This window comes from Lepisosteus oculatus, chromosome 5, assembly GCF_040954835.1.
Source record: "Lepisosteus oculatus isolate fLepOcu1 chromosome 5, fLepOcu1.hap2, whole genome shotgun sequence".
NCBI classification, from domain to species: Eukaryota; Metazoa; Chordata; class Actinopteri; order Semionotiformes; family Lepisosteidae; genus Lepisosteus; species Lepisosteus oculatus.
Genome location: NC_090700.1, coordinates 12,224,293 through 12,245,801, shown reverse-complemented (window position 1 = coordinate 12,245,801; position 21,509 = coordinate 12,224,293). Strand labels below are relative to the sequence as shown.

At 35.7% G+C, this 21,509-nt stretch overlaps 1 protein-coding gene across 2 annotated transcripts in view; it reads left to right on the top strand.

Moving 5' to 3' along the window:
• LOC102690256 (cGMP-dependent 3',5'-cyclic phosphodiesterase) overlaps positions 1–18,788 on the top strand; it is a 223,556-nt gene extending 204,768 nt beyond the window's left edge. For both annotated transcript variants that reach the window (XM_006628133.3, XM_015341698.2), the window contains exons 15-31: positions 292–331; positions 466–529; positions 1,224–1,302; positions 1,629–1,803; positions 6,286–6,398; positions 6,823–6,900; positions 7,333–7,455; positions 7,734–7,804; positions 7,908–8,030; positions 9,875–9,962; positions 10,718–10,765; positions 11,184–11,258; positions 11,611–11,710; positions 12,775–12,887; positions 13,306–13,344; positions 13,577–13,683; positions 14,393–18,788. In XM_006628133.3, coding sequence (XP_006628196.2) covers positions 292–331; positions 466–529; positions 1,224–1,302; positions 1,629–1,803; positions 6,286–6,398; positions 6,823–6,900; positions 7,333–7,455; positions 7,734–7,804; positions 7,908–8,030; positions 9,875–9,962; positions 10,718–10,765; positions 11,184–11,258; positions 11,611–11,710; positions 12,775–12,887; positions 13,306–13,344; positions 13,577–13,683; positions 14,393–14,651 — 1,695 coding nt within the window. In that variant the 3' untranslated portion in view covers positions 14,652–18,788. The remainder of the gene's footprint in view (positions 1–291; positions 332–465; positions 530–1,223; positions 1,303–1,628; positions 1,804–6,285; positions 6,399–6,822; positions 6,901–7,332; positions 7,456–7,733; positions 7,805–7,907; positions 8,031–9,874; positions 9,963–10,717; positions 10,766–11,183; positions 11,259–11,610; positions 11,711–12,774; positions 12,888–13,305; positions 13,345–13,576; positions 13,684–14,392) is intronic.
• The last annotated feature ends 2,721 nt before the right edge of the window (positions 18,789–21,509 follow it).

Sequence of the window (21,509 nt, the reverse complement as noted above, 5' to 3'; positions counted from 1 at the left end):
AGCCATGGGCATTCAGAATCCCAGCCAGTGTAAGAGTGTTAAAGGTTCCATTATAAATGTCGAGCCGCAAGACAAGTAAATTAATGTGACAAGTATTTCTGATTAAGTGGATGGATTTCTCTCGCTGTTCTTTTATTCAGACAGATTATAGGAAAAAATATTGGATTGTATTGGTAGGTCGTAATTTACTTGGACAAATAACGGAAAAGACAAAAAATAGGTATCAGTGTTGAATATTCCATTTCTTGTGTTCATACCTCTTTTTCTTAATTCTGTTGTTTTAATTTATAGGCACTGCTGCAGGTTGCCAAAAATCTTTTCACACACTTAGGTTTGTATGCCTTTCACCAACTTTTTACTTAGATTTTTCCTTAAATCAATTCAACTTATTTCTTTATATTGGAAAGTGAAAACATTCTGTTTGGGAGTATTAAATCTGCAGTTCTCTGTCCTTTCATCTTTCAGACGATGTGTCAGTTCTACTACAGGAGATCATTATCGAAGCCAGAAACCTCAGCAATGCAGAGATGTATGTAAATATCAAGTGACTTCCTAAAAGTCAACTTTTCTTAACTTATTTTGCAAGCGGACAAGCCAGCTATACATCACAGCTTCACTGTTTCAAGTATTAAACACATATCAAAACCCAAGTGCTTTGGGAACAAAACAGTTATTCTAGGAAATGTTTTTTCTTTTGCAAATGGCATTTTGTCAGCTGAAGTCTGTTAGGCTTATTTGTCTGTTGTTTTACTTACGTAATTCTTCCACAACTGAGTGACAATTCATTAGCTCAGTGGATTGATTTTATATTTAATCCACACACATATCTTCCTTCAGATGTGAAAACACAGCCACCAGATACTGCTGCATCTGTTATTAATTTTCAGCAACTCATACCAGATGCATATTCTTCAATGTACTCTAGGCTTTCAGTGTAGCGTTTGGCAATCACAATGCAGTTTCTGACCTAACATGAGGAACCAAGCCATCCTAGACACTCATTGTTTAGTGATATTGGTATTGGGTATTTAAGGTGGGAAAAAGTCTTTGAAACCCATTTTATTCAATGAATATGATTCAGGTGACCTGACAACCAGTGTGTTCAACTCAATCAAAATCAAAAGACGTGGCTGTGAAATTTAGAAAACACGAGCACCTACTTTTTTTTTCCCTCCGTACACATAGAAATGTTCGAACATAATTTGTTTTATTTTTCCCAACAGCTGCTCCGTGTTCCTGTTGGATAGAGTGAACCACGAGCTGGTTGCCAAAGTGTTTGATGGTGGAGTGGTGAATGATGAGGTAAGGCGGTAAGGGTGAATCACATTGATGTGTCGACAATGAGCTCTTCTCAAGCTTCGCTGCAGATGCAGCAGTGTGTGGAATTGGAACACTGTTAGGGAATCGAGCTGTATTATTCTCAACCAAGTGCCAATGGCTAGAATGTAAATGCATTTTATGCACGCTCAACCAAGTACTCGGTCGATCGCTTTGTGCTGATTGTGCTGTGCCTCTGCAGTGCTGATTTCTCAGCCACTGGAAAACAAATTAAAATGTACTTTTATGGTGGATACTTGGATATTGGACCTCAAAACATTTTCAATGCTCATTTTTTTCTTCTTTTAAAGAAAGAATTCCGGATTCCTGCTGATCAGGGAATTGCTGGTCATGTGGCTACCACAGGAAAGATCCTAAACATCAAAGATGCCTACTCTCACCCTTTGTTTTACCGGGGTGTAGATGACAGCACTGGGTTCAGGACCAGGAATATACTTTGCTTCCCTATCAAGGATGAAAATAATGGTAAGCACCAGTGGTTTGACCTCTTGCACGTTCTGACACATGGAAGTGTGAACCAGCTTAAAAAAATTCACAGGTTTGTGATAGGAATGTTTCAGTACACAGTTCTCTCAGTGTTACACTCAGATGCGAGTGTTGCAGTGATGTTATTCCACAGGACGTGCAAGAGTGTTCAGGTCTCGTGTGGCCGAGGGTTAAACATTTGGTATAGTGGGTATGTCCACAACTTGTGTGGGCTGTGCTGTCATTACAATTAAAAAAAACTCTTGATTAGAGGCAGCTTAGGCTTGCTGGTGTCCATCTGCAGGCTACAGGTAAGCATTATGTAAATCAAAAGATTACAAGTTAATAGAAAGAGTAGTTATTGAAAAAATCAAGCATCACATAACCTTATCAATTTATCATTTCATTTTTTAAAGTAAAGTACATGGATTTTGGATTTCAATTTAATATTTGTGTTTTTATTTTGATTAATTGATCATTCATGACCACGTTCATGATAATTTATGATAATTGATGACCAAGTGAATTGGATACCTTTGATGAGGTTATTTAAACAGTTAATGAAAAGCTTGGTGAAAGTGAAGAAAAAAGTCAATACTCCCTGTTTCTCCAGAGAACAGTATTTCCATGCTATCTGTATATGGAGGACAGACTTAGCTTGTGATTCCTTGTCTGAATTGTCTAACAGTCAGTAGTTTCTAACCTGAAAAGATGTTACAGCCAAATGCAGTCTCTCAATGTCACCAATCTGCGAGACCACAAGTCATCACACCACACCAATCTGAAGGTCCAAACGTTATGGTCTGGGCAGGAGAGTCCAGTCAATATAGAACTCCACTTGATGGTGATTGATGGTGTCATACTGATCTAGTCCCAGGACCTCACACTTTCCAACCTTAAATGGCAAATGTACAGCGGGACAATACAGACCTTATACTGCACCTGTTACAACAGTTGTGGGATGAGATGGAATGACCTGGCATGTAGGGCTCAGGTCAGAGACCAATGAACAGGCACATACTTGTCCAGGCTCTAGCTCTGAGAGAAAAGAGACAGAATCTGAAAGGACAGCAGCTGAAACCTTTTGCAAAGCATGAGTCACAGATGTATAGCTTTCATTGCTCCAAAAGGTCTCCACACACACTACTGACCCTTGAATTTCACAGAAGACCCCCTGTTAATCAGCATTGTTGATGACAAATGTTAATTTGCGTAATAAATGACCTTTTTATGTTTGTTCAATACAATATCAGTGCAACTGCTACAGAAAAGATTTTTTATAACTGTAAGTTGCAATCATACAGTAAGTTATGTTTCTTTTGATGCATTGCTTAGTATATCTGTTTTTGTTGATTGCGAAGAGTTTATATATATTAAAAAGAGATGTTTTAGCATAAAAATACTTTATTTTTATAAATAGTAAGAACACATTAATCAGTCTACAGCTTTCATTAACTTACACATTCTTTTAACAAGATTTACATAAACATTATTCAATGATTTCAGAAACTGGTCCACTGTCCTCTTAGGTACAGAAGGTGAAATTCCATTTAGGAAGGACTTTGCAAAGGAGCACTTTTTTCAAGGCTTTTTTAAGGAGAGAGATTAATCCCATTAGTCTTCTGTCATTTTGATAAATGCTTTATTTTTCTGAGTCTATTGAACATTGTTTCCTGAAGCAAATTAAACCTTTTGGTGGTAGGGTATAGGATTTCAATAAACTTTCACCTGCTCCTTAGAGTAATAAGTCTTACAAAATGACCAAACGATGTGTCAAACGAGCCTTCCTCCACACCTTCATCTGTTACAATAAGGTCATAAAAAAGTCAGCAGATTTGACTTGACAGTACATTTTTCAGCATAGCATTCTAAGATTTTTTTTTCAAAATGCTATTGACTTTACAGGAAATCCAATGCTGACAATAAGGCTAACATTTTTTAAAAGAAGTATTTAAAATATTGATCTTACTGACAAAAAATAAAAACAGATGTCTATGATTTCTACGATGCATTAGATCATCGATTATCCAGTGTACTGGGGGAAGGGGTCATGGGATTTTCTAAACAACAAAGATTTTATAAGTACCTTATTTTTGCATGTTCTTTCATAATTTGGGGGTTCTGGACATATGTATTTGATATGTAGAATTGATTTAGTTTGAAAACATTAACAATAAAGCAAGTATGCTTACTATGTATGTGTTGAAAGTACAACCTCACAGAAACAGGACTTTATCTTGTTTAATACAAAGTGCAATACATTCCTTTTAGTACAGTACATGTTTAATGCAAAATAAAATAATAATTGCAATTACTGTATGACGTTCTTGCCAGATTGGCCTGTATGCACTGGAAAATGTTGCAAAACGTGATCACCAAATGATTAATGATCTACTGTCTTGGCTGCGCAGTCCAATTCTAGACAATTTAAGAGAACCTGTAGATGTCCACAACTCCTATTATCACAGTGTGAATATGCAAGGCTGTGACTTGTTTTCACAGCAGGAAACTGCAAAATTGTCAGCTGTTTTTCTGTAGGACATTTTATCCCAAATAACAAATAATTACATGATATAGATGAAATTCACATAATAGCATTTGCCAAAGTGGCAATAACATGGCTTGCATGCTAGAAATCTTGTTACTGTTACATTTGTATTAACCTGTCTGCTGCACTCTTTCAGGGAGGACAACTAAGTGCATGCCACATCAATATGAGAACACGAATGGCTTTTGCATTGTATTGCACTGTGCTAATCATAAGAACAATTGCTGATATGTCACCTTGCATTAGCTTCAGATTACATAAATGTTAACTTATTTGCTATTATTTTTTACCCATTTTACATAAACTACTATGATGCTTGCAAGTCTTTCTTCTTTACAGATTACATTAAAAAGTCACATTAAAATGAAAAGCCTCAGCATACAGTATAATTAATTCATCAGCAATAAAACACCATGCACAAATGCAGAGGATGTTTATGTAGTAGCATAGCCTTGTGTATCAGGCTGGCCATAATGCAAATGGTTGTACAGAAAGATAATATCAATACGCATGTGTGGATGTACTATGTGCGTTGCCACTTCTAAGGGTAATCTTTTGTATAATGAAAAGACTCAGTACTTGTTTTGTAGTTTAGATTATTTGAAGCTAAGTAACGTGTTTTTTTAAGAAAGCAGCTGCTGCTGAAATCTTTCTAAGTGACGTTTCATCGATTCATCTTCTCTCACCATCACCCTTGTTGTGATTTGTGAGAAACCATTCACAAACCATTAGATCCAGTACTGCTAAAAATCAAATAAAATTTCCCCTGTCTTGCATACAAATTCAGAAATGGGATTCAAATCTGAAATATTTGTTGTCAAATGACTGGCAACGTATCAAACCCTGTGTCCTTCAAATGTACATTTATTCCTGGACTGCTCTGGTTTTGCCTCCCAACTATCAATTTTCTGTCATACCTCAAATCCTGTGTAAATCCTAATGTAGCTGAATTGTAGGACTAAAATATGCTAGCTGTTTTGTGTCTGATTTGAAAAATGCTGTGCCCTTAAATGCACTTGACCACTGCCCAAGAATGATCGGATTTGTTGGTGTTAGAATTAAAATATTTTAATGGAATTGCTAGCAGTTTTGGCTGTTTTCCTTTACCTATTTTTTTTCAAAGGAATTGGGTTTCCAAAGATCTGCAATGCCAACCATGTTACGCTTTTATTTTGTTTGCCTTTTTTTTTTCTGTCCGTTTTAAAATTTAAGCCCAGGAGCTAGATGAAAACAGTGTTTTGAAATGTACAGCCGAGTGGATCATGGAGGGAGGTTACATGGACTGATTCCATTTTATAACCTATTAATGTTTTGCTCATCAGGATATTTCTGGACTGTATTTTCATTTCCTGTAGAAATGTACTGTTCATAATAATCCTGGAGGCACATGAATTCAAGTAAATTCTACCTGTTAGATTACAAATAAAACAAGGATACTGAAATGGTACGGCACTTACATTGCACAGGTTAGGAAATTTGATGTGGGAAAAACTGATATTTTTGCTGTATTTTTTCTCTGGTATTGCTGTTATACTGGCAGCTATATGAATGTGTGTGTATGTCAGGCAAATTGGATCTTGAGTGCTGTAAACCAAGAAGACTCAGACATGATCTTCAGTTTAGATGGTACTTTTAATCTGTCGATGCTGTAAGAAGCTATTGTGCTTGCCTTTCAGGTTATGGTTGTCTGAGCACTTATCCTCTCCCTTTAAGGAAAGGAATGTGTGTGGCATATGCTATGTACAGTACTTACAGAAGAGGAGATTTTCAAGTACATACAGTAGATGCTCTTGGATAGTATTATGTAGGCCAAAGAGTATGAAGCTTCTAATATCAGACTCTCCCATCAGTATTGCCTTTCCATGTGCCGCGAAGTGCTTCAATAGCAGCATTAGATGATCCTATCCAAAGTCTGTCTTTCCATGTCTTTCCAGAGGTTATTGGCGTGGCTGAACTGGTCAATAAGATCAATGGCCCCTGGTTCAACAGGTTTGATGAAGACTTGGCCACAGCATTCTCAATCTATTGTGGCATCAGCATTGCTCATGTAAGTAGGGAAAAGTCAAAAACAATATAGTATATAGAGATGCATAGTATAGTATACTGTATATACAGGTGCATTGGAACAGGTAAAGGTTTATTCCATGCTGAAAGGAGAAGAAAAGAGACACAAAGTTTCGACTGCGGAGCCTTCTTCGGGTGTAACTTCTACAGTACAGTACATATGTATGGGATGTATTTCAAAGGTTGGTGAAAAGGAATTTCTTCATGAAGTGATATCAGCAAATAGAATAAACTTAATAATAATGTATTCCCAATCACAAAACATACCAAGGAATAAATCTTCTTTTAATATTTTTTTCTTCTTTTACAGCTTTGATATTTAAAAGGGCAAACTATTATTTCAGAGACATGATATGATCAACATTTGCGCACGTCTGTTGTAAGTAATGGCTGTTTTCTCCTCACAGTCTCTGTTGTACAAGAAAGTCCACGAGGCCCAATTTAGAAGTCACCTTGCCAATGAGATGATGATGTACCATATGAAGGTAAACGTTTAGGGACCTTTAAAAATTGAATTTTGCCCTTCCCTTGTAATGTGAGTAACTGATGAAAGCTTTATTTTAGCAACAGCTTCTTTGCCTATAATGTATATGAAGCCCATTGTACAGATTAAATCATCAGACTAGCAATACTGAATAGCCTCAATTCCATAAAAATCAAAAGTTCTATTTTTTTGCAAGTGTGAATGTAAAATATTATGTAATTACATTCTCAGCCATTGCTGTTTGAATTCAGCGGTCTTGGCTATTGGCAGGTACTTTCTCCAAGAACTTTGAGCCATTTTATGGCTTGAACTAAACAGAAGTCATAGTTAATGCACAGTCTTCCATTGTGCTCTTATTGGCTTTCGTACCAATCCTATTTCATTCATCCAAAGTCTCGATTCAAAGAGGCAATGCTTGTTTGCATCATTTCAGGTTTCAGAGGAGGAAGTGACGAAACTTCTGAAACACGGAATCCAGCCTGTTAATGAAATCCATCCCAACTTTGCCAATTTCACTTACACTCCTCGGTCTTTGCCTGATGATAGCACTCCCATGGTAGGCTGTTCCTGTATTCTTGTTATGTGGGATAGGCGCTCTAATTAATGCAGCTTGGGGTGCAAGACTGTGTGTATTTGATTCCTTTTTTGGAATGTGAGTACTGTGCAGGACAACGTATTGTATTTTTTCAAATTAAATGCCGTTAACTGGATAAAACGTTTAAAAAAAATGAAAATCACTTGTGTAAAATCAGTTCTGACCGAAATAGTGCTGCTACACTGGAATTTAACCCACATGCTCTTTGTGCCTATGCCTCTTCTTTTCCTTGTCTCCAGGGTATTTTGAGCATGTTTGAAGACATGGGCTTTATCAACAATTACAAGATCGACTTACAGACTTTGGCGAGGTGGGTACTTTGAAGTATTTGCCTCTCTTCTGCAGCTACTGTGGTTGTGGATGTTTAATATTCAGGGGTTTTATGATGTGTGTATGTGCTTCACCTTCACCAGGTTCTGTCTGATGGTGAAAAAGGGATACAGGGATCCCCCCTATCACAACTGGATGCACGCGTTCTCCGTCTCTCACTTCTGCTATCTCCTCTACAAGAATCTGGAGCTCTCCAAGTACCTTGAGTAAGAGTACTTCTCTGCTTGTTGAAGGAGACAGAAGGCTAATCACATCTTGATTAGGTCACAAACATCTCAGCTTTGAGTGCTGTGGATGTGGTAAACACATTGCAGAAGGAATAATAATTATCTCAAATGACAAAACAATATACCAGGTAAAATGCCTCAGTCATTTCTAATAGAAGGAGCAGAATGTCTGTTTCATACTGGCTAGAAATACTATATTTTAAGTATATTTTAAAATAGACTTCAGAATGTTCCTCATATTGTGGCTTCATTTAAATATCTCAGGTATAGAGAAAAATATGCAAAGAAACAGTGTATATCAAGGACAGAGATTTGATGCATAAATGTATAGCTGTAATGTATTTCACTTTCTTACAGGTCAGTGCACATCACTTTCAGACTAATGAATTTATGATTATACAGAAGTACAGCATGAAAGGATAATGTCCCCATCCTCAAGGGCAATGTTTTCAGAATTCTGCCTTAGTGTCAGCTTTAGCTCCTGACTTTGAGATTGACCCGACAGTTCATTAGTGGATGTTAAACTGTACTAGATTATGTTCTATTGCTATAGCTTTCATAAATCAGTAGATCTGCAATACTGGATTTCACAATGACCTGCAGAATTATCGATTTCCATTCAGCTTTCCCATAGTTCTGAATTCTTAGGCCACTAAAAAGTAAAATCATGCAGCATATCTGAATTTTTGGATTTTTTAAAATCTCATTTTAGACTGCCTTACCTTTTGGGGGGTGGTCGAAATACCCCAATGTAGTGTTGAAAATACATTGCTTGTAGTGAAAAATTACTGACTCTGATTCACAGTTGACTACAATACCTACAGTTCACACTTTGTTATTTTTTTACATGAGTGGGAGATATTATTGGGTGTATGGATATATGTTTAACAAAGATCTGTTTACCCTCTGAGCTTATGGACTGTGGGAGGTTGAAAGCATTTGTGCTGTTGTACCACACTTTGAGATTCATGAAAAGTGCTCTTCAAAGTTGAATTATTATTTATACTCAGCTAGATCTTTTTAAAACCCTTTATACCAAACAAAATTGGCAAAGTGTACAAGGCTAGTTCTTAGACCAAGAAATAACAGTGATGAATTAAAGGTGCTGCAGGTTATCCCAATGTCAGTGTAAGAGTTGTCCTGGTACTCCAGTTCCTCCCACCTTTCAAAGACATGATGTCTAGGTTAATTGGTGTCTCTAAATCCCCATGTGCTTGTGACCACGCGCCCTGCTTTGGTCTGGCATGCCTGTCCAGGCTGTAGTCCTGCCTTGCACCAGATGCTTCTGGGATCGGCTACAGGTTGCTATGTTGCTTGCAGGGAATAAACAGTTTTCTGATGGACATACTGTTTGACATCTTAAGAATTAGAGATAGCCTTCCTCCAATCTTCATTAAATCTCATTATACCAATTGGAAGTTTTCCAACAAGTCTGCTCTACCCTGAAATAGTAATACAAGTTATTACTGTCTCTATTTCTCAAAAGTCACATGCTCAGAAAGCCCAAATTTGGGGCTTCTGTGGTTTTGATTATAGGTCATGTCTCCTAGTTAAGGCTATGCTGCAGCACAGAATTGCCAGAGAAAAGAATATCTAACAAGCTGTCAACAAAATGATCTCCAAATTGTATTTAAGCATCCCACAAGTTAGTCTTTTTTGTGATAATCATGAATGTGTCATATAACAGCATATAACAGCTTCACTTTTAATAACATTAAGTAAAAAGGCAATAAGAGCCGAATGACCCTTTTGAGGTGACTTCTTAATTTTTTAATTATAATTTTGCTATTACCCTTATTCCAATTCTTCTCGTTTCCTTTCAGGGACATTGAAATCTTTGCTCTTTTCGTGTCGTGTATGTGCCACGACCTGGACCACAGAGGGACCAACAATTCCTTCCAGGTGGCTTCGGTGAGAATCCTCAAATTGACCCCAGAAATTAAAATAACTGTAGAGAACAAGCCTGGAGCTGAAAGGAAGCTATTAGAACAGGTTCTCAATGTGTGAAAACTGAGTTTCCAGTTGTAGGATGAAGACCTTTAATTCACTTTTTATGGTTTCTGCGATCCTCAGAAAAGCATCAAAGCCATTTATCTATGAATGTACTGTACAAGTATGAATTTATTACAAAGGAAGGTTGCTCTTGTCACGTCACTCAAACAGCACACTATACCACACTAGTTTGGAATGTGGTGTACTGTATATCAAAACACTTATCCGTCTGTGTTTGTTGAATACTTCATCACTGATGTTCATCATATTTCGCAGTAGTATTACAGAGGATCATATCGACAAAAACTGCTGTGTCCAGGGCCTTCACTCTCACAGCCTGTAAGAGATCAGCTGAAAGGTGGATGGTAGCAATAACAACGAGGCCCAAAGGCACTAGACAAGCTGAAAGCCAACTGTTTCAGTTGTGGATGTGGTTGATATTCTTTCCACACAACTCCAATAAAAACAGATGCTGCTTGTTACAGATATTGAATATATATTGTGTTGTTAAACCATAGCTCTAATTTGAGTTCATAGCAGCTTGGAGGGACCCATCTGCTTTATTCAAGGGGTATTTATCTTATCAAGGAAATTTAAAGGAAACAGCATGCTCATAAAAAGACCCATTTTTCTATGCAATTGTCTAATCATCTGTGTATTACTTCTTCTTACAGCAATCTGTATTGGCAGCCCTCTATAGTTCCGAAGGCTCAGTTATGGAGGTAAATATTGCATTCTGTTTTTTACTCTGCTGCAATTACAATTGAGAAATAGATGTTATAAAAGCAACAGAGGTGCAATAAAACACAGGTAGTTTGTGGGCCAATTGAGAAAAGGTGATCTACTGAAGAAAAGTAGTTACTGAAGAAATGTAGTGCCACAGATGTGAAGGACGGTGTATTTTTCTCCTTACTGGGAAGTTTTATAGAATTTCTTGGATTTTATTTGTGATTTTGTTACGATGCCTCACACACCGTAAGTACAGCGGTGTGAGGATTTGTTTTTTTTTTCCGTGCTAGCAAATGGATTACATTGAGAGTCTGGTGACATCTGGTGGTCAGTACTCAATCTCTGTGGTAAAACAAGATTCTTCTGTTGTGCAGCACAGAGGTTAACAGCCTTGCATGTTTTTCCTCACAGAGACATCACTTTGCCCAGGCAATAGCAATTCTAAACACCCACGGATGTAACATCTTTGATCAGTTTTCAAGAAAGGTCAGTCCCAGTGTGCACAGAATTGTATACTAGTTTCCAGTTTAACCTAATAAAAATGTGTCAGTTACTCCAGGAATCTAATTTTAATTTCTCCCAGTTTGTTCTTTTTTAGTCCTTGGCTTATCATGCCCTTCTCTATGAGATAGATGCACATTGTCTCAGAGTGCAATATGTTTATTCTATGTGGATTGGAAAGTCATAGTCTACTGCTAAACTTAAAATAACAGAAGCTTGAATTTTTTAATATGATTGCAGATCTTGCATGTTTTATACACTGTTCTATCTTAATAACACTACCCCTATCTTTCCTTTGTTTCGTACATGTTCAAATTAAATGAGGTCTTGTTTTCAGGACTACCAAAGGATGTTGGATTTGATGAGGGATATCATATTGGCAACAGACTTGGCACACCACCTGCGCATTTTCAAAGACCTTCAGAAAATGGCAGATGGTAATTTGTCATGTAAAATCTTGGAATCTGATGTTTTTTATTGTGATGCAAATAATGGTGGCGTATAGAGAAAGGACAGACAGTATCTTTCTCTTGGTTCCCAGCCTACCCCTGACACTGTCTGAAATAGACAGAGAGTCATGTAACAGTCTCTGAGAACACACATACAGTGCGTATACTGTACATACTGTACATGAATAGACTTCTGTGTTTGGAAAGAGCACCTGTAACTCAATGGAGTTACATTATTTAATTTACTTTAGATCAAAGCTACAGCTTGTTAGGTATAATGAGTGCACTATAAATGTAGAAGAGGTAAAATCAAAGAAATACTGCTTAACAACCAAGCTGACACTAAATTAATGGTGAATAATGTTGTGCAAATAAAGGATGTCAGTATTTGTGTATGACTTTGTAGATACTGAACATGAACAACATGAACAAACCACAGCCCATGTCTTTGATGCTGAAGAAATTCCAAATTAAACTTTCTTGCTATGCACTTGATATGTTTACTACCCTATACCTGGATTAAATAAGTATTCTGGATAGCTTTTTTTCTGCTCTTCTTAACATGTTGGCTGTAAAGCAGATATGGGCATTTTGAATTACAGGCCAATTTGATCCTGTTCTTATAGATGTCAGCTTGGAAGGAACATGAAACAAGCACACGTTGATTGCAGCCTGATTGAAACAAGGCTTTGGTAAATTAAGTTGGCACTGGGAACCCTGAAAATGGCACAGTCTGTCAAGTATTATAATGGGTGCTTGCACTGTGATTAGAATTAGTAGAGAAGCCTTTTCTTTTGTGAAATGATGCTAAGCATTGATTAAAATAAGCTCCTTGTGATGGAATTGTAGCTTGTTAGCTTTGATAGCTGGGCACTATAGGATAACAGAAAAATAATCCACCAGAACAAAGCATATTAGTGCAACATAGCTTCCAGTGTAAACCTGTTATAATTAATGGTTTGAATTGATTTGAATACTGTATCATTGCTGTGAACTGAAGAGCCATTTCACCCTAAAAGAAAACTTATGGCTCACTGTTTTTTTTCTTTTAGTGGGTTACAACCCAGACAACAAGCAACACCACAACCTGCTGTTATGCCTGCTCATGACTTCGTGTGATCTTTCAGACCAGACAAAGGGATGGAAAACCACCAGGAAGATTGCAGTAAGTGGACGTGCTCACCTAACAGTGAAGATAGAAGCATACCCATTTCTGAACAATCAGTACAGCAGTATCTGTTTGGCTTTTGCAAAAAAAAAAAGAAATGCATGCCTTATTCCAGAAATCAACAGCAAACCAACAGCAATTTTACAGGAGATTCTAATTAATTAATTTGAATATGAGTATTGGTACAATGCACAGTAAATTAACATTTCTTGAAAGTTTTAGATTGTAAGACCAGCAGAAAAATGACATTTGATGATGGCAGTGATGTACAGTCATTACAGGTCATGGGTAAAAGTCTATTAACTGATGTTCTGTACACCTGGAGTTAGTTTGCAGTCATAAGAAGTCACATTATTTTGTACAAATCTTTATCATAAATGTTAATGCAGTTTTCTGCATTCTGTTTGTTTTACAGGAACTTATTTATAAGGAGTTCTTTTCTCAGGGAGATCTGGTATGTATAGTTTTAAATCATTGGAAATAGATCTATATCAATTACAGGCAGGCAAGCAAGAAACTGACACACAAAGACCACTGCATCTGAAGTTGTTCATAATATACCAAACACTACCCTGATAAAGAACTTAAGAAGTTTACTTCAGAGGCAAATGAAAAGTTTAGTTATCATGAGTATAACGTTTAGTCCTTATCTGATATTGCTTGTTATTCTCCTATCTGTTGTGTAGGAGAAAGCCATGGGCAACAGACCAAGTGAAATGATGGACAGAGAAAAAGCATATATTCCAGAATTGCAGATCAGCTTTATGGAGCACATCGCTATGCCTATCTACAAGTAAGACTTTCTACTTTTGAGAAAGGTCAAAGCAACATGCTAAGCTCAGAATCTCAGTTGGAATAAACCTATTGTTCCTTTACTGTCTATACAATATTGAAATTCATACAGCAGAATAAATACAACTACAGTGAGACAGAAGGCCTGTTCCGGTTTTTATTCCATTTCTGTGATCTTAAAGATGATTTAAAAAAACTGATAATACCTATTGTCAACAAACTTCCAACAGTCTTTCTGAACTTTTACTGAAGTTCAGAGAAAATACACGACAGAAAAAATATTTCTATACATCTTCACTCTGAAGTAATTTTTTGGCTAATAACAATCTGAGAGACAAGGTTTTAACAGCCCAATACCAAAAGCCTTTGTAGACAGAGACAACATAAATACTACTAGTTGGTTGAAGAACTGAGAACAAACAAGGTCAATATATAAAAATATATGATTTTTATTGGTGGGTAGCTGCGTCAGCATGTGTAGGCTGCAAAGGAACAAGTAATAGGTTTATTCATTACTTAATCATTACTTATAATTAAGTAATGATTTTTATTACCAAATTAATGAAAACCTCTATGTACTGTATATCCATTTTATGTGTACCTTAGGTAAATTAAAGATACATTTTTAGCTTACCTTCAGAGAGGTTTTCCTGTGTGTTCCACTTTTGTGAACATTAATAACTTGTGTTCTTCCTGAATTCCCCTGCAAGGCTGCTCCAAGAACTTTTCCCCAAGTCAACTGAGCTTTATGAACGAGTTTCAGCCAATCGGGACCAATGGACCAAGGTCTCTCATAAATTCACCATCCGTGGGTTGCCTAGCAACAACTCCCTTGACTTCTTGGATGAGGAATATGAACAACTTCAGGAGCAGGCAGGTGACACTCTGAGGATGAACGGTTGCTTGGAAACTAAAGAAACCATGGGAGTCATTCAAGAAGGTTGTATTTCAAAAACAATTAGAAATTAGTTATAGACTCCTAGAGACTGTATGTATTTTCCAATTCCAACAGTAACACCTTATGTTTAATAAAGGGAATTACCTTTAACATCAGAACAGTTTTGATATGCACTGCATAGCTGCTTAAAATACTGCTATTGTAATATCCACAAATTAAAGATAAGATTTTTATTTCTGAGACCCTTTGTGCATTACATTATGTTTCATTACTGTGGGGAAAAGGTTTTAAATCTGTTTATTAAAACAATGTATGAGCTGTAAGTTCTGCTAATACTAAAGTGTACTGTTGTTCATTAGTATAATAACACATTGTTTCAGTAATGTGTGGTAAGCCCAGCTGTGTAAATATAAAGTGTTACTTTGTTCAGCTTTGAAAAGCCAAAATGCAATCTTCACAGATTTCATATCCTTTTTTACATATTGAAATTAGTGCTTGGAAGTGGACTTTATTTTTAAATTTGTCCACATATATACAGTATGTATGTATTAACCATTTTTGTGAACCAGGAGTTCCCCATGTTCAGAGGCATTTACACCTCTGACTTACCGCAGAACGTAATGCAGACAAGTCACACAGATTCACAGTTTGTTGTAGCTGAAGTGAGAACTTCTTAAATGTACTTAAGTCTATTCTTAAGTAATGAAACAACATCATAGCTCCTTCATATCAAGACCAAAACATAATAAATCAACATAGATAAAAACACATAATAAAATAATTATCATAAGGCCAAATATATTTACTTTTCTGTCCCCTTTAATGTTTGTTTCAATTTATTAGATTTTGTAATACAGATATTACTATCCACAGTTTTTGGTCAGTTCGGCTTTTTTTCCGTATGCTGAAGCCAATTGGAAGTTGGAGACTACGTCAGTGGCACAGTCTGTTTCTCCATACATTTTAATGACTTTCTTGGTAAATTAACATCCCCTTATTCAGTTTTTGTTCTCACTGTATTTTGCTCTTTTGATTGTATTATTTGATTATGTTTTACTTTTACATCAGTGTCACACACACAGTTCAGACATACTGAGACTGATATCACGCATTGTTCTGTGATTATAAAAATGCATGTACAGAGCAGTAGGCCTATTAAAACTACCTGCACAATTTGCTTTCAAGGCTTTGACTTCTGACCACAGACATGCCATGCCTACCATGGTATATTGAAAACCCATCTCTGGGGACCAAAGGAAATTGCTCAGATACAGACGCACACAAAGGCACTTTCAAAGCACATTAAATATTACAGAGAAGTGCTTCTATTAGTAGATATATGAAAATAACTTCAATTTTCCTATAGAATGGCAGCTGAAGAAGAAACAACTGTCTACCCTCAGATGTTTGAGTTATGAACAAGGTTTATTTATTTTTTAAAAAGCTAATGATGACAGCTATCTGACATGAATATCAAGCAGCAGATGGAAATCTCCCGGGTTCAGGTATCTGTGGCAAAATGAATCTTCTAGCAGTCCAAGCTGGAACTGAACTGAACTGCATCTTGGAGACAGGTAGTTACAGAATATTTCCATGCTTGAAAATGAAGCTGTCTCCTCCAGTGAGAATTAACAGAACAAAGAAACACTAATTGAGAACTTTAACATATTTCTTTTTGGCTTTGAAAATGTTCACAGATTTCATATAATTTTTTCACTATGCTGAAAATGTTATTGCATTTATTTGTTAAAAATGCCTTATGTGCTACATTTGGGAGGAAAATTATACTCCTACATTACAGATTGAAAGCAAACATTTGAAATGAAATAGTACCAATTACAGTATGTTTCTTCTCCTTGGGGTTTCATTAATATCTGAGTGCATTAGATATGAATGAATTTGTCTAATTCGAAGATCAGCTGGTTTCTATAAAAATGTAAAATATTTCTATACTCCCATGCTAAATACTATATAATATCTGAGTGCATTAGATATTAATGAATTTGTCTAATTGAAAGATTAGCTGGTTTCTATAAAAATGTAAAATATTTCTATACTCCCATGCTAAATAATGTATGTGTGGACAAAGCTCGCAGTGTGTTTTTATTTAAATACTGTAAAAAAAACTGTAGAGCCCCATTTTATTTTTTTCAACAATTGTATTAAATTTTCTTCCCTTATTTTGTGAGACAACTTGTGAGACTAAATATCAGACCAAATCTATCCCTTTAAATATACCAACCAACATAATATAACAGTAAATTTAACGAAGGTGTATATTAACCCAGGGCACAATGTTTTGCAGTGTGTGCAATTAATATAAGTATAATATGTAAGTCTGTGGAATCAAAGACAAAAGAATGTAGCAGTTTGTGTATTTGAGTAAAATGTGGAAACTATTCCCATTAAAAATAAGTTTTTGTAAATGTGTGAGTGTATATAAATACATTTCAAGGGTTTTTTAAATAAGGGCTACTGGCCCTTTAAGGCAATTAAGAACCCTTCCAGAATGTGTATATTATTGATTTTGCCTTACCGTATCTGAGTTGCCTTTAGAGAAGACATGTTGTATAAATATATCTACAGTTTCTATGTTTATTTTTACAGTGGTAATGGACAGTGCATGCCTTTTTTTCTTGCCAATCTCCTGAAATATTCAGTAAAGCTGTTATTTTTTACATAGCTGCTCAATTAAATTATTGTGCAGAAACTGAGTATTGTAGATAATTATACCTATTTAAATACAGACTGTTCACAGAAGAAATATTAGGTCAGCTTTTAAGGGGTTGTGTATTATTTAGTTTTGGTTTAGTTTTTGCTTACATACAACATTACTAAATGGCAGAAAAGTGCCAAACCAAAACAACAGTTAAAGTATGTGATCATGGGCTAATACTATTTCCATGCCTAAATAAATTGTTAACTCCTTGAATATTTTTAACTGAATCATGACCCATGGTGTCAATTTAATCATGTTAAATGTGTGTTAGTGTGTTAAATGCCACCTGGGAGATGCAGATGTGACTTTAAAATCCTTTCAGAATACAAGTCTGTTTGAAGCACTCAGACATTTGGCCTCTGTAAATATCAGTGATAACATTGATAACAATAAAGCCTGTGTTCTGTTAAAAGATGTTCCTATTATATGCTCCCTAAACTCTCCTGTAACCTATTGCTGAGCACTAGTTTCTGCCTACAAGATTTTGTGTTCCTCAGACTAGACCCTGGTCTTGAACCCTTTCATTCTGCAGCCTGAAACTTGACTACTTTCTGTTTTTGCTTTTCACATTCATATTAAGACTAAACTCTGTTCCTTTTCTTTCATCGTAACTTTAGTTTGTATAACAAGATGTTCCTGCTTCGAGGTGTTTACTGAATATATTCCAACTTACATTTTCTGAGTTTATTCTCTTCTATATATAGTATATATATATTTACATTAATGAAATCTCCTGAGGTGCTTTTGTATACATGTACCTCTCCTTTGTTACACTATTTCACCTAAAAATAAACGTACCAACCTTGGACCCATTTTGTAAATGGTTAATTCTGGCCTTCACTGTATATGTAGTTGTTGCTAGCAGCTGATTTGTAAATATGAAAATTAAATGTTTTTCAAACATGTTAAAAAAACTAGCAAGCAAGGAGATGAATTTACTCATTGTATAAATTTGTAAGTGCTTGAAGTGAATGTCAATTATTTCAGAATTTTCTTAATGTTTTGTTTACCTGAAAATATTCAAATATGGTAACCTGTCATAAAACATGGAATTAAGAACACTGTTTTTATGTGAGGTGTAGCCTTTTTTAATAGATGTATTTGGGTGGCATAATTTTGTATCCCACTTGAGTTCCTGACGGAATAGAAGCATTTCAGAAACCCACAAGAAAGATTTGCTTCAGGGTTGTCTCCAGATTGGATTTAATTAAACTTTATCTTAAAGAAGCAGCCAAATAAAAAAGAAAACACGTGATTTAGTTATATAACTGCATAAGTTGTAAATTTCTTTTTTCTCTGTCCTTGTGTTGTCATTTGTACATATCTCTGTAGATACTGTAAAGGGAGTCTGTATTGGATCATTTCATTGCCATGTTAAGGACTACATTCTCAGAGAGGTGCACAAGCTGTGGGATACATGTCTTCTGAGACAGAACAAAGGCAGAGGCAAATGAATTTTTATCTAAATAAATTTCATACATTGAACAAAGCTGTGTCCTTCCCCTTCTTTTTAATAAATTAAAAAAGGTTAGAGTTGTTTAGTTTATGTTAGCAAATACTTGTCCTTCTGTCAAAATTTCACCCCAACACCATCTTCATACAGTTCTTTACAGAAGCGAGAGAAATAGCCTTTTGAAGGATTCCATATAGAGTTTTAATTTACTAAGCAGTAGTTAACCTTGAAGATTACATTAAATTAAATTTGTGTGTCATCGTTAACATCATTACATGCAATTTTGCAAGCTGTTATTGTACCTATACTATGCAGTATATGTATCCTGGGTTTGTGAATTATATTGGTTTTCAAATAATGCTAACTTATTGTAAGAGAGCATACTTATTAGAGTTTTAAATGTATTTTTCCCACATGCAGAATTTTGTACCCGCTTATTATGATCATCATTAGCTTATCACTTCCAAACCTCCAGTAAGAAGGATATAACCTACAAAGACTCCAGTAAAATCGATTTCCGAGTTTTAAAATCCACATTGCTCCCCTTGAATCCTCAAAGTGAAGCATGATCTTTTTAAGGAAAAGGAATTATGATGGCAGTGCCCCCAGAGACTGAGCTGAGATTTCAGTGGGTAGGTCATTCCACCACTGAGGAAAAGCAGAGAGGGGAGTATAAAGTACCAGGAATACTGGGAGTATAGTTGTGGTTAAAGAGAAAATGCAGAGAGCATGAGAGAAGGTGTAGGGAGAGATAAATGACTTAAGACATTAGGTATTACTGCAGCAGAGTTAGAAGAGCAAAGTACACTGATGATCTAAGCATTACTAGAGAACCATTTTCTTTCTTCTTTATTCAGTGGCCACTCTCCCAGCACTTTACTAGGATTAAGAAATCATGGAATGGAATCGATTTACTTATCCCTCCCCCAAACAGTTAAATTCAATAGTACTGCTCTGCACACTGGTAGTTTTACAAAACTTCAGCACCATGGACAGCTCTTCAGCCTTGCCTGTGAAATTTCGTTTTCACGAAGTGTTCCTACGGTACATTTTCATGCTGTCATTGTGACAAGCACTCCATATCTACTGTAGATCGAAACAAGACAATAACATTGATAACAATGGGTGTCTGTGTGTAATCAACATGAATTATCAATAGGTATGACGGACTTTGTCAAAACTGATGCATTAGCAGGTGAGAGATGGCACCCCATTGTTTTCTTGCTCAAAACCTAGGGTTATGAAAATGTCTTGTTTTGCCTGCAGTGGTAAACACAAACACATCTTGGTATAAGTATCTGTCCATTTTCTATCCACATCTTGCAATTCTGGCTTATGGTGGAGTTGGAGCCTATCCCAGCAAGAATATAATCTAGTTTTATTTGTATGAACCCTGCATTGATTCAATGTATTTAACTTATTTTTTTCCACTAACTCACAATTTTTGGAGGCCAGGAATCAGCACAGTATACCCCACTATACTTTAAATCTTTATATGTTAATGTGAAGCAATGCTGTGATTGTTATGCCAATATTTAGTTTCTGTTGCCTACTGCTTCATACAAATTCAGTATTTGGAGCAAATGACAAATGCATATTCATACATAGCAATGTACAATGCATAAGCAGAAGCTATTTGATGTATTTAATAGTTAAATATTTTGATGTTATTTACAGACCTCACAAGTAGTCTGTCTACCTGCAGTTTATAGCCTCTTTCTGGGCTCTTTTTACATAATACAGGGGTAGATTAGAATAGATGGAATAGATCAATCAGATTAGATTATTCCTAGGGTTCTGTTGTTATTGAATTGTTTTATGGATGTTGCACATTGGTGGTGGTGGAGGGGAGTCCCCATTACCTGTAAAGTGCTTTGAGTGGAATGTCCAGAAAAGGGCTATATAAACGTAAGCCATTATTATTATTATTATTATTATTATTATTATTATTATTATTATTATTATTATTATTATGCTACCTGAAGACAGATTGAAATTGCCTTCTCCATGTCATATGAACCACGAAGCTCAGTCTCTGATCTCTGTCTTGCAATCTAAGGTCATTTGGTCCTGGCTTAAACTGACAGGTTTTGAATAGTTCTATCTTAATACAGGGAACATAACTTCTTCATGAGGAGACATACTGTAATTTTGAGGCTTTTTGTCATCCTGTTTAAATGAAATATGATGTTCTTGACAAATGTTCTAGAAATTGATTTATAATGGTAATGGACCTAACTGGTATTAAAGGGTACATTATCCTTATCAGATTAAGTATTATATTACATTAAGTATAAAATAGTTACACCAGCAAGGTAAGTGAATCCAAATATTTTATTTCTGACCGAATACTACAAAATTATTATTATTGTTTAAATGGTTTAAACTTAGGGACATTTGACTTTGATATCTGCGGTGTCTCTTAGTTATCTAAAATCACCATGGAAATGGAAATGAGTAATCGGAAAGCAAGGATATAAAGAATATTGTTTTTTTATTTAACTATTGTATTTTAATATATAGTATAGTGCAGTTTAGTTGTATACTATTGGTCAATATGGGGTCCTGCCACATGTTATAACCTGTTTCTGAAAAGTCAGAAAACCTGTTTTAAACAGCTCAGCGCATGTATTACTGGGTTTAATAGGTACATTGTCATTGTTTCAAAACCTCATTTGTAAACATTTAACAATTTTCAAATTAATATATTAATTAAAAGATACAGTAATAATGACTTATACACATATATGTCACATC